This window comes from Eriocheir sinensis, chromosome 9 (genome assembly GCF_024679095.1).
Source record: "Eriocheir sinensis breed Jianghai 21 chromosome 9, ASM2467909v1, whole genome shotgun sequence".
Classification (NCBI taxonomy): domain Eukaryota; kingdom Metazoa; phylum Arthropoda; class Malacostraca; order Decapoda; family Varunidae; genus Eriocheir; species Eriocheir sinensis.
Genome location: NC_066517.1, coordinates 15,513,394 through 15,529,042, shown reverse-complemented (window position 1 = coordinate 15,529,042; position 15,649 = coordinate 15,513,394). Strand labels below are relative to the sequence as shown.

The 15,649-nt window shown below is 42.6% G+C and overlaps 1 protein-coding gene across 3 annotated transcripts; it reads left to right on the top strand.

Moving 5' to 3' along the window:
- The first annotated feature begins 573 nt into the window (after positions 1–573).
- LOC126995957 (GPI ethanolamine phosphate transferase 3-like) lies at positions 574–15,534 on the top strand. Of its 3 annotated transcripts, none has more exons than XM_050855885.1 (8): positions 574–688; positions 4,855–5,332; positions 5,588–5,689; positions 10,153–10,365; positions 10,760–12,486; positions 12,880–13,159; positions 13,367–13,481; positions 14,147–15,534. In XM_050855885.1, the coding sequence occupies exons 2-8, from the start codon at positions 4,863–4,865 to the stop codon at positions 14,339–14,341; spliced, it is 3,102 nt and encodes a 1,033-aa protein (XP_050711842.1). In that variant the 5' UTR covers positions 574–688; positions 4,855–4,862; the 3' UTR covers positions 14,342–15,534. The 3 variants fall into 3 exon arrangements, with proteins under 3 accessions (XP_050711842.1, XP_050711843.1, XP_050711841.1); XM_050855886.1 differs by lacking the exon at positions 574–688 and adding an exon at positions 703–758; XM_050855884.1 differs by lacking the exon at positions 574–688 and adding an exon at positions 2,084–2,235.
- Positions 15,535–15,649: the final 115 nt, after the last annotated feature.

Below are 15,649 nucleotides of genomic sequence, written 5' to 3'. Positions count from 1 at the left end.
GTTCTATTTCTTCTTTTTCTTTTTGCCTTTTCCTCTTTTTTTTCATCTTCCTCTTTTTAATTCTTTCTCCTCCTCTTCTTCTTCTCCTCCTCTCCTCTTCATCATCATCATTATTATTATTATTATTAGTAGTAGTAGTAGTAGTAGTAGTATTTCTTCTATTTATTTTTCTTCTTCTTCTTCTCCCTCCTCCTCCTCCTCCTCATTATTATTATTATTATTTATTTTCTTTCTTATTCTTCTTTTTCCTTTTCTCCCTTCTCCTCCTCTTCTTCTTTACCTCCTCTTCCTCCTCCTCCTCTCCTTATCACCATCATCATCATCATCATCATCATCACCATCATCATCACCATCATCATCACCATCATCATCATCACCATCATCATCATCATCACTATCATCATCACCATCATCATCACCATCATCATCATCACCATCATCATCATCATCATCATCATCATCATCACTATCATCATCATCACCATCATCATCATCACCATCATCACCATCATCATCATCACCATCATCATCATCATCACTATCATCATCATCATCATCATCATCATCACTATTGCCGCAGTCTGCCCCTCCGCCGCCCCGTGCTCTGTGGCGGCGGTTTGTTTACATGCATCGGCAGCGCCTCGCCTGGCCGGCCCCTGACAGCCCCGCCTCGCCTGCCCCTCCCCGGGTAAGTGTTTCACGTGTTTGCTGATCGAGGCCACCAGTATGTGAGGAAGAGGCATTAGATAAGAATATAGGTGAGAAAATACTCTTACCGGGCGAGTTTAGGAAGTATGAGGCTCTGTGGATAAGCGGTTCTGCTCACCCCCGGCGGGAAGTTGTGCTTATCAGTAACATCATTTTTATTCGTTGTCACTGGAGTCGAGATCATCTGAGAGAGGACATGCCAGGTAAGGCGCCTTTAAGGATAGAGGCCCAGACGCCCTCCGGACGAAATGCACTTGGCCTTCCCTCCCCCTCCCCCTCCGTCCTAAATTTTGTGTTTCATCATTTTTACACACTACTTCATCTTTTATAGGAGCAGTGATTAGTGGGTGTTTTTGGTATTATTCTAGTGTTTGCCCATACTCACCCCTCGCAACCCAAATTGGCTAGGAGGCCATTGAGACTTCGGGGAATGCGGTGGTAAACATGAAATGCGTCGCAAATGCATAGTTTTTGAGTTATGAGGGGTTGAAAAATACCCAATATGTAGGGAAATTCCTTATAATTACTTAGATGTAGGGAAATTTCATACATTCCGGGTTTTTTTTACAACGTACGGAAACCACGCAAGGTAATTATTGAAAATCACTCCGCACCTCGAAAATACGATATTACGCCTCCATATTGTACTTAAGGGCATATTATACATACGGACGGTGTGTTTACATGGCGACGCCATTGCAATATGAGCAGCGTTGCCGACGATCCGGTTGGCAATGATACGCTAGGTGAGACCAGGTCCACCACGCGTGGTTATTATTATTATTATTTTTTGGGAACACGCACCTTTACCTAATACTATTTCCAATGGTACGTTAGGTTAGCGATGGTACGCTTAGTTAGCCATTAGCCCACGCATGTGAGACCAGGTCCACCACGCGTGGTTATTTTTTTTTTTTTTAGAACACGCACCTGTAAGAGGGGGGGGGGGTCGAGGGGGGCGAAGCCCCCTCGTTAGCAGGTCGTAAAGTTCGGTTGGAGTTGTTTAAATATGCTCCCCCACCCAAATACCCCAAGTTCACGCAGGTCCCCCAAGATCGTTGGGGGAAGGGGATTAATTCGGCTTTACTTGTAAGTACTTTTTTTTTTTTTTTTTTTTTTTTTTTTTTACTATGATATATGGAGGCGTATTATCGTATTCTGGAGGCGCGGAGTCAATATCCACAATCACCTTGTATACTGGGAATACGAGCCCGTGAAGCAGATTCAAAATCCGGTCAGTATGGATTCACGTGTTCGAACAGCTCGGGCAAGAGGTTCGAGAGCCTGCACTTCCTGCACAAGCCGCAGTAGTGTTAAAGGCGCGGTGTTGGATGGATCCCGGCTAGCCGGTGGTTTTACTTGTGTCAGTGTTAAACAATGAAGATACACTGTGTTTGGTGCCACGGACTCTACTTGGAGGACAGAAACCTTGCGATGAGGTGACAACCTACTAGTGAGAGGGCATGAGTGTGGTGAAGGCGGTTTATGTGAGCACAGATGGCCGCCGGTGCCACGCCAGATGGTGAGGTGAGCATCGTTTGATGGGTTCACTACGCTTCTCTCCCATAACAAGCTTGGGGATCCACTGAATGCGTGGTTTTCGTATGGGAAACACTAAATTCGTCGCAAACGCTTATTTTAGTGGTGGTGGGAGGAAAAATTCCTTAAATGTAGGGAATTTCCCTAGATCTAGGGAGTTTTTATCCCCCCCTCCACTAAAAAAATACGCGAATACGACGGATTTCGTGTCCCCCACCCGAAACCCCGCATTCCCACCAGGTCCCCAGGCTTGTTTGGGGGGGAGGGGGGAGTATGGGCAAGCACTAGAATCTTACCGTTTTTTGTTTTACACTTTCTTTTTGTACCTTTGAGCGACTTCCTTTGTAAAATAAAATAAAAAGCACAGTCAAGAGGTGGCACTGCTATTATTGGCATTTATCTAACATCAATTTCACAGAAGGTTGAAAATTTTTATACGTAAACATCAATGTGCTAATCTCATTGGTGACCGGTTATTCGTTTCTGAGATTTAAGTAACCAATGATGCAGTGACAAGCTGCTATTTTAGTGGCAAGAGATCATTAGGCTACTCAATAGCAGACCTGTGTTTAATGCAAAGATGCAGACTTAATTTCTAGGTAGAATATGGTGTTTTTCTATGTGGAAGTACAGTTGTTGTCACTAGAAAACAGATACAACAGCCCCAGAGCAAGTTTTATGACAGGTTACCTCTTACTCTTCTTACTAATGATAGGTTACTTTCCTCTGTGGCAATACTGTACTTTCTGCAAGGTTAATTAAGGTGGTAGTATTAAAACATATTCTGAGGTGGAGATGGCTGATCTAGGTTCAAGACAGCAGGATGGTCTGACAAAAGATCCCTGATTATTATTATAGCAGTGACTGGCTTCTATCTAGTTGCTTAAGGGGAGCGTCCGGTTTGAAGACCGAAAAAATATGAAAAATATTACTTTTTGTGAGAAAAGAAATATGTGGTTGGGTTACACATTGGCTATCATTTCACAAAGATTTATGGTAAAACACGCGATACTTTTGGTTTAAATCCCATTTAAAGGTCCGGTACTCAACCACGTGTGTTTGTTTACATCGATAGCGTCGGGTTCTTTCCCCCAAAACTGTGGAAAGAACGGCAAAATCTTTATATTTTTTGGTGAACATGATATGGCAACACTAAAAGCTAGTGTGTGTGGGGATCTGGGACTGTCAGCCGAGAAGCCCAAGATGCTAGTGCCTGCCAAGCTGTGAAGGAGAGTAGACTCTCGCCATCTGTCCTTGCGTAGACTCGAAACCGCTGCTTATTTTCCCGCTGTTTCCTGCTTTTTGCCTGCTCACAGCCATGGGACGGTTATCTAAGAGGAAGAAGCAGAGTAAGGATGCCTGGATGAAGAGCATCGATGTGAAATGGAGAGATGTGTCCGTGGACTCACACAGAACGCAAATGAGAGCTTTCACAGCAAGATGTGGGCACGGGCAAGGAAAGCAAAGTTTGCCGGCTTCAGGAGACTGTCATTTGTTGCACAGTCTGCAATATTAGACCACAACTTCGGGTACCAGAAGGCATGTTTGCTGACAGCCTTCAATATCAAGTCGAAGGCACTAAGAAGATCCCTCACAGCACAAGATAAAGACAGGAGGAGGCACAGCCAAGCCCAGCAGAAGCCAAAGTCAGAGAAGAAAGAAGAAGCATCAGCAGACTATGTATCTGGTGGCTTCTAACTGAAAACATCAAGCTGAACAACCATGAGGAGTATGGGCAACATTGGTACCCCACGCTTGACAAGATAACACCTTGCCTTTAGGAAGGGCAGGGGTGGGAGAAGGAGCCTGATACGCTTAAAAACACACCTGATTGTACTATTAGCTTGCATATAATCATAATAAAACCTATCGTACCTGAAAACCTTCCTAGTATGTAATGACAGGTGTGAGATCAATGAATAAACTTTATCGGCCCGTATCTCAAAACATAAGTTATTACCCTTCTAAAATCTATTTTGAGGCCAGTTTTAGCTTGATTTCAATGAAACAAAAACTAAACGGCAGAGGAATGTTTCTTAATCAAAAGTATGCTGCGTTTTTATATATATAAGTGAGCTGTCATTTTATATTAATATTTTTTTGGCAAAAAAAAGTAAAAGAAAAAAGAAAAACATGAAAAAATTCATAAAACAAAAACAAAAGCAAAATTTAAAAATCTAAAAGCGTAGAAACACACTATATAATAACGTGTCTTAGCCACAAAAAAATGAAGGCTGTGGGGCCAATAATAATGCCAGAATAGCACTCATAAATTTCAGAAGGGGCTGTTGGGGGCTGGCGGGGCTGGAGACTAGAATGGGACTGAATGTCTAAAATTGATGTACAGGTTGTCAATACTTCACAGCATAAAAACAGAGTGATTCATGCATAATTACCAGAGATATGGCAATCCCGTTCAAAACCGGACGCTCCCCTTAAGGTGGGATTCAATTAGTAAAAAAATGTTGTGTGACAGAGTGCAGACTCAGATGGCCTGTTCCATCAGATTGAAATTAGTGTAATTCTAGAGTTTACCTAGCTATCACATAGAATACAGTATTTACCAGCGTCTGGTGGCAGTAACTTCACCATTTATATTATTTCCAGATGTGAGCATGGGGAAAGCACGATATAAAAGCTGTGAGGTGCTGGTTGTTCTCTTCTGCGTGAGTGAACTTTTGACGGTTGGACTCTTGATCTTCAGTCATGGCTTCCTCCTCACTAGACAAGTTGTTCCCTCAAATTCAAGCTGTGAGGATTTCAAGGATACAAACCCAGACCACAGCACAGCAGCAGGGACAAGGGAAGGCTGCTGGATGGTGCCCCCCTTCCAGAAGACCATAATATTGCTCATAGATGCACTAAGGTATGACTTTGCTCTGTACAACACCAGCCTGAAGGAAGTAAATGCCCTGCCCTACCAGAACAAAATGCCAGTGTTTGGGGAGATGGTGAAGCAGCATCCTCGCCAGGCCAGGCTCAGCCCCTTCATGGCGGATGCCCCAACTACCACCATGCAGCGGCTCAAGGGCCTCACCACTGGCAGTCTTCCAACCTTTATCGATGCCAGCAATAACTTTGCAAGGTGTGACAGTTGCAGATTCCCTTTCATTGTAGTATTATGATGTATAGATTTATTAATATTATTACCTTTTTTTTCAAGGGTTTTGATACATTTTATTTTCTTTCTAATTCTCTTAAACATAAATTGATTTAATAATTAATGAGCATACCCCAACTAGAACTGCATGAACTTCGTAATGCCTAATTGTACATATGTAATATAAAAAAGAATAGTAGTTGTTATGACCTGAGGATCATCTCTGTCACTCATCACCAGTGAGGAGATAGACGAGGACAACATCATTGACCAGCTGGTGAGGCACGGCCGGCGCATCACTGTTCTCGGGGATGACACGTGGGGAGGACTTTTCCCTGGAAGGTGAGAAAACATAATTGATGTAATCATAGTTACTATTGTTTTTAACTTTAATAATTTAGTAAAGAGTTCATATAGTGACAGCATGTCATGTATATCACACTTTTTATGATGTCAGTTTGGTTCGTGTTTGTGTCTTAAGTAAAAGTCAAGAATGAGAGGTGCAATTTGGCATGGTTGATTTTTCTTTGAAGATGAAAGCTGATGCTGCAAGAGATAATATGCCTTAAGGTTGCATCCCTTTTGAAATTTCTATGACAATCTACGAAAGGAGTTTAAAGACACCTCAACAACCAACATTGATTCTTTTAACATCATCTCTAGTCTTTTCATAGGAGCAGAATATTGCTAGCTTTATTCTTATAATTTGTTTTTTGCTCTGCCTGCCTCCTCTGAGCCAGGGTTGGCAGTTTAAACCAAATGATTTAAACCAATAAAAAAAAAAAAACAGTGGTTTAAACCAATTAATAAAACCATTTTTTTCTTTTGTGTGTATCTTTGTTAGTTTCATCAGTATTGTGGTTTTAACTGTATGTAAGATTTTAATTATGTACAGCAGGGTTAGCAGTTTAAACTAGGGGTGTCAAACTCAAAACCCTTCGAGGGCCAATTCATACTCTGAAGTGCCGTCATGGGGGTCAACAAGGATAGAAAATACATTGACAAGATTGAAGTTACCGTGATACCGTGGGCCATTTATGACTATCCCACGGGCCATGAGTTTGACACCCCTGGTTTAAACCAAAAACCAATCAATAAAAACCAGTGTTTTTTGTGAATCTTTTTTAGTTTCATCAGGTATTGTGGTTTTAATTATATGTGGTTTTAATTTTTTTATTATGCAGTCATTTTACTAACACCAGGATGAAAACGTCAGTTGGTAAACTCAAATCTCTATTCAAATGCTGTAGCTTCAAAGTAACTGAAAACAACCTGCTGTAATGACTCTTCATTCATACTATTTGTCCTTCCATTGCTTTACGGCAATCTTTACAAATTGCTCGGCAGCCTTTTCTGCCTTCAACAACCTTTTTTTCAAAAAAATTCCAAATATAGTCTGGTTTTCTGCCTTTCATATTGATGAATAGTTCAGCACTAGGTTAATCACCAACAGTTTCAACTTTGTTTCTAATAACTTGAGTCTTGATTGTTAATGGTTTGATCACTGCATTATAATATCTCTGTGCCTGTTTGAATAGAATATAATCAGTAAAATTTCTAATATTTTTCATAGATCAAGATAAAGATTAAAACACAATCATACGCACTTTTCTATACACTATTTGCTCTGTTTCTGTAATTATGTTCAGTATACAGTATGTATCAATTTAAATTACATGGTAATTCAGCGTATGCGTATCTATATATTTTCGGCGTTATGAGGTCTGACACGAGAAGGATTTAGCGCGTCATCTTATCCTCCCACTCACCCTCACATCACCTTCGCTGTATGGCACTGTTCAAGCACTGGAATGGTAGACACACGCACGTGTTGCATTATTTCAACACTTTTAAGACTTGCAGATCTTTCAAATGCGTATTATCTTAGCCTTTTCTTGGGAGTTACAAGCCAAGACCCCTTACATAGGACCCGTTTTCGCGCCAAACTTGCGTGTCCCCCACAGCGGCCTCCCTCACTCTAGCTTAGTTAAAACAATTTTGGTCTTTCATATCTTGTTTCCAATCAAGCACTGTCCACTCCCTCCACATTCCACACCATCGCATCACCAATGCCCCTGTAACTAATGTGTGCAGCAGTAGATTACAAGGATGCAGAGGAGTTTTTTGACTCAGAAACTGATGCCTATCAGCACATTTTAAAGATTTCTGGCTTCCTTTCTTTGATGCCACACTGTGAGGGGAGAATACGATACGAACGGCTTTATTTACTCCTAAAATCACGTTAAAATGGCTTCTGAGGGTCTTTATAAACACATAAAAATGTGATGCCGCAGCGTTTCCGCCATATTCGTCGATGCCTCCGAAGAACACGCCACAAATACTTCCAAGTTTTTGCGACTCATAGCCGTTACTGCGGGTCAGAAACGGATCCTAGCACACTCTGATACTTATGTCCACTTGTAAGACACAATAACACAGCTGGGATAACGTAAGTCCTCGTAAAGTAGCGTACAATCCTGGGCACTGCTGGGCAGCGGAGGCCACTTTCTCCTTTCCCGCACAGACCCGCAAACTAGTAACCGAACACGAACAATACACGTTCTGCAGTGATCAAGAACTTTAGGTCTTGAAACGGTACCAAGAGGAACAGTACCCTCATCTGATGTGTATAATGCTTTTTTCTGATGTTTTATTCACTAGATAGATTATAGAATCTGGTCAACGTCTTTGACTTCCAGCACCTTATTATGAATATAAATTAAATAATATTAAAAACACCCCTGAATATACCAAAAATTATGACAAATGAGGTTAGGCATAAAACTAAATTTCCAGTATGCCAACCAGGCCTGGAATATACCAAATTGACACAATTATGCCAAACCTGGCAACCCTGGTGGGAAGGGAAAGAGTGACTCACAATTCTAGTCATTCAGAGCTGCGAGCTGCGATTGGGAGCAAGGTGCAAAGTGATAGTGTTGTGTACCGGTAGTGTATTACTGTAGCAGCGAGGTATAGTGTAACTAGGTATTGTAGGGGGGGCATCGTGAATGCAGTCATCACTGAAGGCGGGGCGGTGTCCTGGAAGCTGCAATGGTAATCGTCGCCTGAATAATTGCCAGGACCACTATTCTAATGATTTTCAGTCCTAGTGACTCTATTCTCATCAATAACTCAGAATAAGTATTACTTAGGTTCTAGCACAGTAGATATTAGATGCATGCTGTCCATGTAGCATGGTGGCACTGGCATCTGTGGACTGTAAATTGTACATACGTACAGTCTGTGTATGCTAAGACGGCCATTGTTATTCTGAGTCATCATAACAGTGCTCCTAACTCCGGGGAGCGCGATGCAGCGGCAGTATGCAGTGGGGGATATAGCCAGGAAAGCCCACACACACACACGGTCAGGTAAACCAATGGATCGCGAATTGGTTGAGCAACAGACAACAAAGAGTAGTGATTGACGGATTTAACTCAGAGTGGGCGCTGGTCACTAGTGGCGTCCCTCAGGGCTCGGTTCTTGGCCCAGTGCTCTTCATTATTTACATCAACGACGTGGATGCTGGACTCAATAACCGCATTAGTAAATTTGCAGACGACACAAAGATTGGTAACTCGGTTCTCACTGACGAAGACAGGCAAAGCCTCCAAGAGGATTTGCACAAAATTTCAGCTTGGTCGGATAGATGGGAGATGCCCTTTAACGTAGACAAGTGCCAGGTCCTTCAAGTTGGAACGAGGAATAAGAAGTTTGATTATGAAATGCGCGGCGTTAAACTCAAAAGCGTTCAATGTGTCAAGGACTTGGGGGTCAAAATCGCGTCAAACCTCAAATTCTCACAGCAATGCATCGATGCAGCAAATAAAGCGAACAGAATGTTGGGCTTCATTAAAAGAAACTTTTATTTAAGAATAAAATGTAATACTCCGCTCTACAACAGTTTAGTCAGACCCCACTTGGAATATGCGGTACAGTTTTGGTCTCCCCACCATGCAAAGGATATTGCTAAATTAGAAGGTGTTCAGCGTCAAGCAACGAAAATTATCCCTTGCGCAACAAATCCTCGAAGAAAGGCTTTCTACCCTTAACATGTTCTCTCTTGAGAAACGTTGCCTCCGAGGAAAACTGATCGAATGTTTTAAAATACTTAATGGTTTCACGAATGTAGACAGATCAACATTGTTTATGATCGATGACACTTTGCGCACGAGGAACAATGGCGTAAAACTCAGATGTAGACAAGTAAATTCAGACTGCACCAAATTTTTCTTCACCAACGTTGTAGTGCGAGAATGGAATAAGCTCCCATCATCAGTGGTCCAGTGTAACACGATTGACTCCTTCAAAAATAAGCTCGACCGTCACTTCCTTCAACTTAATATCAACTAGAGTAGAAATGCAACGTTTTGGAGTCTTCTGATTAAAGCATGTTAGAGAAGCTGCATTTTGCCTCTTTTACAGATTGTATGAAGATCAAATGAATATATTGCTAAATCCATCGCTAAATCTATCTATAATTCCTTTTCAAACTCATATATGTATATACAGATATTTTACTGGATTAAACATACTGAAAAGCAAAAAAAAAAATCTATGTGGTTTAAACCCCCAAAAAAACATGGTTTAAACCAAAAAAACATGGCTTGAACCAAAATAATTTATTTATTTATTTATTTATTTTTTTTTTTTTATTGGTTTTTGCCAACCCTGCGAGTCCTCTCCCATAAGAAAAATATATAATTATTAATATAAAACTATACAGTTGAAAAGCCCAAAATCATGATTCCCAGCTCCTTCTGGAAATGAAGGAGAAAAATAACATGCAGCACATATCGCAGGTTCAGTCGCTCACACCTGTACTCATCCTTCAATGTGATGGACCTGCACACTGTGGACCGCGGGGTGGAGACTCACCTTGGGGAGGAGTTGGCTCGGCCGGACTGGGAGGTGATGCTGGGCCACTTCCTGGGGGTGGACCACTGTGGCCATCGCTATGGCCCCAACCATCCCCAGATGGCTGCCAAGCTCACACAAATGAATGAAGTTGTCAAGTGAGGGTTTGCTGGTGTTTTGCAGTTTTTGTTGTAATATTGTATTTAATTTATTTTCTATTTTTGGAGCTATAATTTCTCTGTATTTGAGTACTTTTAAGTCAAACTGCTCCTATTTTTCTTGATTATCTATATAGGAACATGTAGGTAGACTCTTTAATATAGAGTTGATGAGAAAACATTGAGAGGTAAAGTTCAGTTGAAATCTCTCTCATGTCACAAATTACTCTCTCAGATACCTAAGAATGTATTTTTCTGGTGAAAATAATGAGTACAGCATAAAACAGAATAGACATGTAAATATTCTTCAGAAAAAAATGTATTGTAGCTCTTTGTAGTAGAGCATTAGAAAAGGTATTGATTTTAGAAAAAGTGACATAATTTTTTCTGGCAGGCAAGTTATCGCCAGCATGGATAACAGCACTTTGCTGTTGGTGCTGGGCGACCACGGCATGACCCAGACTGGAGACCACGGGGGTGACTCCAAGGAAGAGCTGGAGGCTGCCCTCTTTGTGTACAGCCCTGCCCTTCGGCTGCCTCCTGCACATGCCTTCACCCCACCTGTTGCCCAAGTGGATCTTGTGCCCACACTGGCTCTGGCTCTGGGGGTGCCAATACCTTTCTCCAGCCTGGGGAAGGTCATGGAGGATGTTTTGGTGACAGCTGAAATGACACCCAAAGAGGCAGACAAGCAGAAGCACCTTGGACTGAGTGTTAATATGCGGCAGGTTAAGAGGTACCTCAGTGCCTACAGGGAACTGGGAAATTCTTACCCCCAGGACCTGTGGCACGGGCTAGAACGCTTGGAACAGGAGACTTCAGAGGAGCTGCCCACAGGGGTCCAGAAGGCAGCATTTGCTGACTATCTGATTTTGGCCAAGCTAATGTGTGAAGAAATTTGGGTCCGGTTTGATGTCTTGGAAATGGTGGGAGGCCTGTGCCTGATGTTTAGTGTGTTGGTCCTGGCTGGGTCATTTGTTTATTGCAATATTCTTACTGATATCAAAGTTCATATCATCAAAAGAATTCTGATCCTCACAGTTATTGTAAATTTATTGTTTGCTCTGTCACATTTCCTCAACTTTGTCATTTTGTCCTATGCAGCAAGTGCTTTGGTGTTACTTTGGATATATGCCCATAAGGAGAATTTTTCGATATCAAAATTCGGTGTCATTGATTACATCTCCCTGTCACTTATTAGTATAGTCCTCTTAGGGAGTTTCTCAAACAGTTTTGTAGTTATGGAGAATTATATTGTTTCTTTCATTTTATTGTCATGTTTAACAGTGTACCTTATCTTGTTCATTTTCAAAGCACAAGGTAAAAAAGGTACCTCACTCACTGGGAAAGTGTCCAGGCTCTTAAGCAATCTGCCCAACATGGTTTGCCTGACTGGGTGGGCGGTGGCACTGGTGTGTGTGCGGTGCAGTGGGTGGTTTTGGCGGTGCCGTGAAGAGCAGTACTGGTGCAGCCCCAGCCAGGTCCAGGTGCCACTCTCAGGCTTGCCTCAGAGTTTACACAACTGGCGCTACTTCACCAGCCTCCTGGCCCTGGCACTGGTGGTGTTGCTGCCGCGACGCTGGCTGCTGCTCTGTGGCAACATGAATGGCAGCAGGCTGGGAGTTCTGCTGGCCAGGACTGTGCCAGTGGTCTGTGGGGTGCTGGTGGCAGTGTGGTGGGCCATCCAGGCATTCATGGCTGCTCACAACCTTGACATCTGGGGACACGTCATTCCTCCTAGGGTGACGTTTGGTGCTGGCCTAGTGTATGTGCTGGTATTGAGCTGTGTGCCATTACTCACCTATGAGTTGCCTTCCTCGTCCAGCAGGAGGAACCGTCAGCTGGTTTCTGATAACCCAAGTGTCTTAATACCACAGCTCTGCAAAAACTTGATGGAGAAATACAACTCAAAGAAGAGCTTTGAGTCGAGCATTCCCGTGGTGTATGGACTGGCAACAAGCATGTCAGCCCCCCTCGTGGCAGTGCTGATGGTGGTGACGGTGGTGGTGGTGATGGTGGCTGGGGATGGGCTGAGTGGGGCTGTTCTGCTGTTGTTGCTGACAGCCAGTGCTTCACTTCTCCTTATGGCTCTTTGGATACTAAAGACATCCCAGAACCTCAGTAAGTATTTCCTTTAGTCTATTCCAGTTTAGTCTCTACATTTTTTTTATCAAACATGCACATGAAGTGGTTGATTCTTTAATTTTTATAAGCATAAGGATCTTTGATTAATAGGGTAACTACAGAAACTGATAATTTTTTCTATATTTAGGTTCAGTTGACTAGTAAATTATTTAGATCCTGTCGATAACCGTTGATAGCATGTCAATATTGATTAGGAGAGTGGAAGAGCAAGTGGACTGATGTGTGCAAAAATGAGGTCCATCTATGAAAGGGAGATGAGGAAGGCTGCTAGGGGCCCATTGCTCAGGCTTAGACATATGTAGCCTTAAAATATAAGCACCATAAGAAGTAAGTCATGATCACCACTCATCACTTGCATCCTTGTCTCAGGGGAAATAGTGAAGCCTGGATGGCCGGCAGCATGTGTCTGGTTCATCCTCAGCATCCACGGCTTCTACACAACGGGTCATCAGCCCACCTTCCCCTCGCTGCACTGGGCTGCTGCCTTTGTGGGGCTGGAGGGTGACGAGCACATTGGCAACTGGGCCCCAGCACTTCTGGTGGGCCTCAACACCTTCTCAACCTATGTGCTGTTTGGGTTGTCCCTTCCACTGGTGGTGATTGTGCCCCTCGCTATCAGTGTCATCTTTCCAAACCTCAGAGGCACCTGGTAAGGAAATATCCATTGTCACACCTCGATTATTGTTTTAAGTGGGCTCTTTCAGTCAGCAATTGTAGTAATAGTACTCCTTGGTTTAAGGAAATAACTGAAATTATTCATTTCTGCATTTTTGTTATCAATTGTCAACATCTTATTCACAAATTTGCTTATTTTTGTCTGTTAATTTACCTTACCTTTGTACGTGTTTGTCATCAGTCTTGAGGGTGTTGAGGCAGCCCGAGGAGAGTTCCTGTTGGTGGAGGACCCTGACATGGCACGGGAGTCACTTCTTTCTGCTGCCTTGTCCTATACCTTCCTTCATGCTGCCAAGGTGAGGCTGGAGTGCGGGAAGCAGTACAGTAAGGACTGGACATTAATGTTTATGCAGTTTTATCACTACTTATCATTTTTGGGGTAAATTGTAGACTACCAAATGTTTAATATTACTTTTTTCACTAATCCTGTTATTGAAGAATGTAAAAATTATGGTCACTCTTTATTAACCCAAGAACGTCGACAGACCCTTTTCAGGGCTTTCACGAGTCGTGGCTGCAGTACGGTGGACCCTAAAAAGGGCTCGCCATAAAACACCTAATTCGAGCTAATTGTAGGCTGTGGTGGCATAGCGCAACCCACCATGAATGCCCTAGGTCATTGTGGTGGGTGAGTGATCTTGAGGTGGGCTTTTTTGTCATAGGTGGTGATGTAAGGTCATGGCATACTGAATTATCTATCCATACAGTAACCACTTGTCAAATTCTCTATAGTAGACAACAAGCGACTTTCATCTAGATGCCACGCGTCAGGAGACTGTTTATTTTGTAACAAACACCACCCAAAAAGAATGCAGTTTGAGTAAAAGTAAATATTTTTAACAGCTTTATGGTTATGAGAGGAGTACTCTCGTGTACGTTCCATGTTCTTTTCTTAGTCTCAAAATGCATAGTGTGAGTCTGTGAACCTGAGAAACAGCAAACACCCTCCTCCCTTCCCCAGGTGGCCTGCACATCCCTGGCAGCACTCGTCCTGCGCAGACACCTCATGCTGTGGAAGATATTTGCACCTCACTTCATCTTTGAGGCCCTGGGTTTCCTTGTGACCCTCCTGAGTGTCCTAGCTGGCCTGGGGTTCACTCTGAGGGTCCTGGGTGCTCTTTCCTCCTGGAGTGAGCGACTTCTGAAGGCCACCTAGCAAAGGACGACACAGAGCCAGCCACCTTACGTGTTTTTACTTCTTTTTTTTCATATGGCTTCCCCATTCATCACATTGTCCCCTTATTTTCATGGTACATACTTGATATTTTTTATACAGTATTTCTCATTTTGTCCCCTTTTATATGTTCAAATTTGTTTGCTCCTTGCCTTCTCCTTCATCACGGCATCCCTTTGTTTTCATCCCCAAATTTATACTCTCCTGTTACAATCATGCAGCCCCATTATTTTCCATCCCTTGGCAACATATAAAGTCAAATACGCAAATGCACACACACACACTGCTGCCTCAGAGACCTCATGTGCCCCACCCACAAATCTAGGGGTGTCTCTTGAATCATGAATCAAATCAGTCTCCTTCCTGAACCGCCATTGCCATACACACAGCCGCCACCCCACCCCATGGCAGCACCTTGCTCTCTGTAGGGCCATTGGGTGATTGTTGGGTTACTTAGTGAAGCATGAGTACATGTTGATAAAGCTGGTAAGTTTTGCTATAATAGGTAATGTCTATTGAAGCTTTGCAGTAACTCACTCTTATACACTCGAGTGCTTGGCCATGCATGTTTCCTGTGGGTGAAAGTTGACCGAAAAAGAAGTAAGTTTATCTAACTTCTAAGTGTTTACCTTCCTATCAAGTTACTGGAACCATATTTCACCTCATGAATTAATGAATTATATTACTGACTGGCTGTTGGATGTGATAATAGTCTTGAACTGTGTATTGCATTTGTTTATTGTTGACATATTAGAACTGTGTTGAAAGGGCTTGTGTAGATGCCTGAGGGAAGAGGGCCACTGTTGAATAATCATAACTAGCAGTATTTCCTTAGATGAGAAATGTATGAATCTCCTCTGCTTCGGGGGAACTCAGGCTGTGTTCAGCGGGGATATTTTTTGTACTTACGACTGAGTGTTCATGTAATTTTATACTTTGTAATGTTGCTGTGTTGTGAACTTGGTCTGCATTTCTTTTTTACTGTTGAATACACATTTGCTGGTTGTTAGTTGGATGTAAATGTAAGCAACAGGGAAGCTAAAAGTCAGTGTGAGGCCTCCTTGGGTAGTATAATAGTAGCCTCAATGGGAATATTGTTATTAGAAAAGACAGCAAAAAGAGGAGGCTAATAGTTGCATTGGTGTAAATAGTTGTTAATACATTTGGTGAGGTTTTCTTTACTTTCTTCAACCAAAAAGAGAAGACTGATAGCTGCTTAAAGAGGAGCGAGGGTCCTCAATGATGATACAAGGCATGTTGCCTTAGGGATATTTCTTATCCACCTTGACC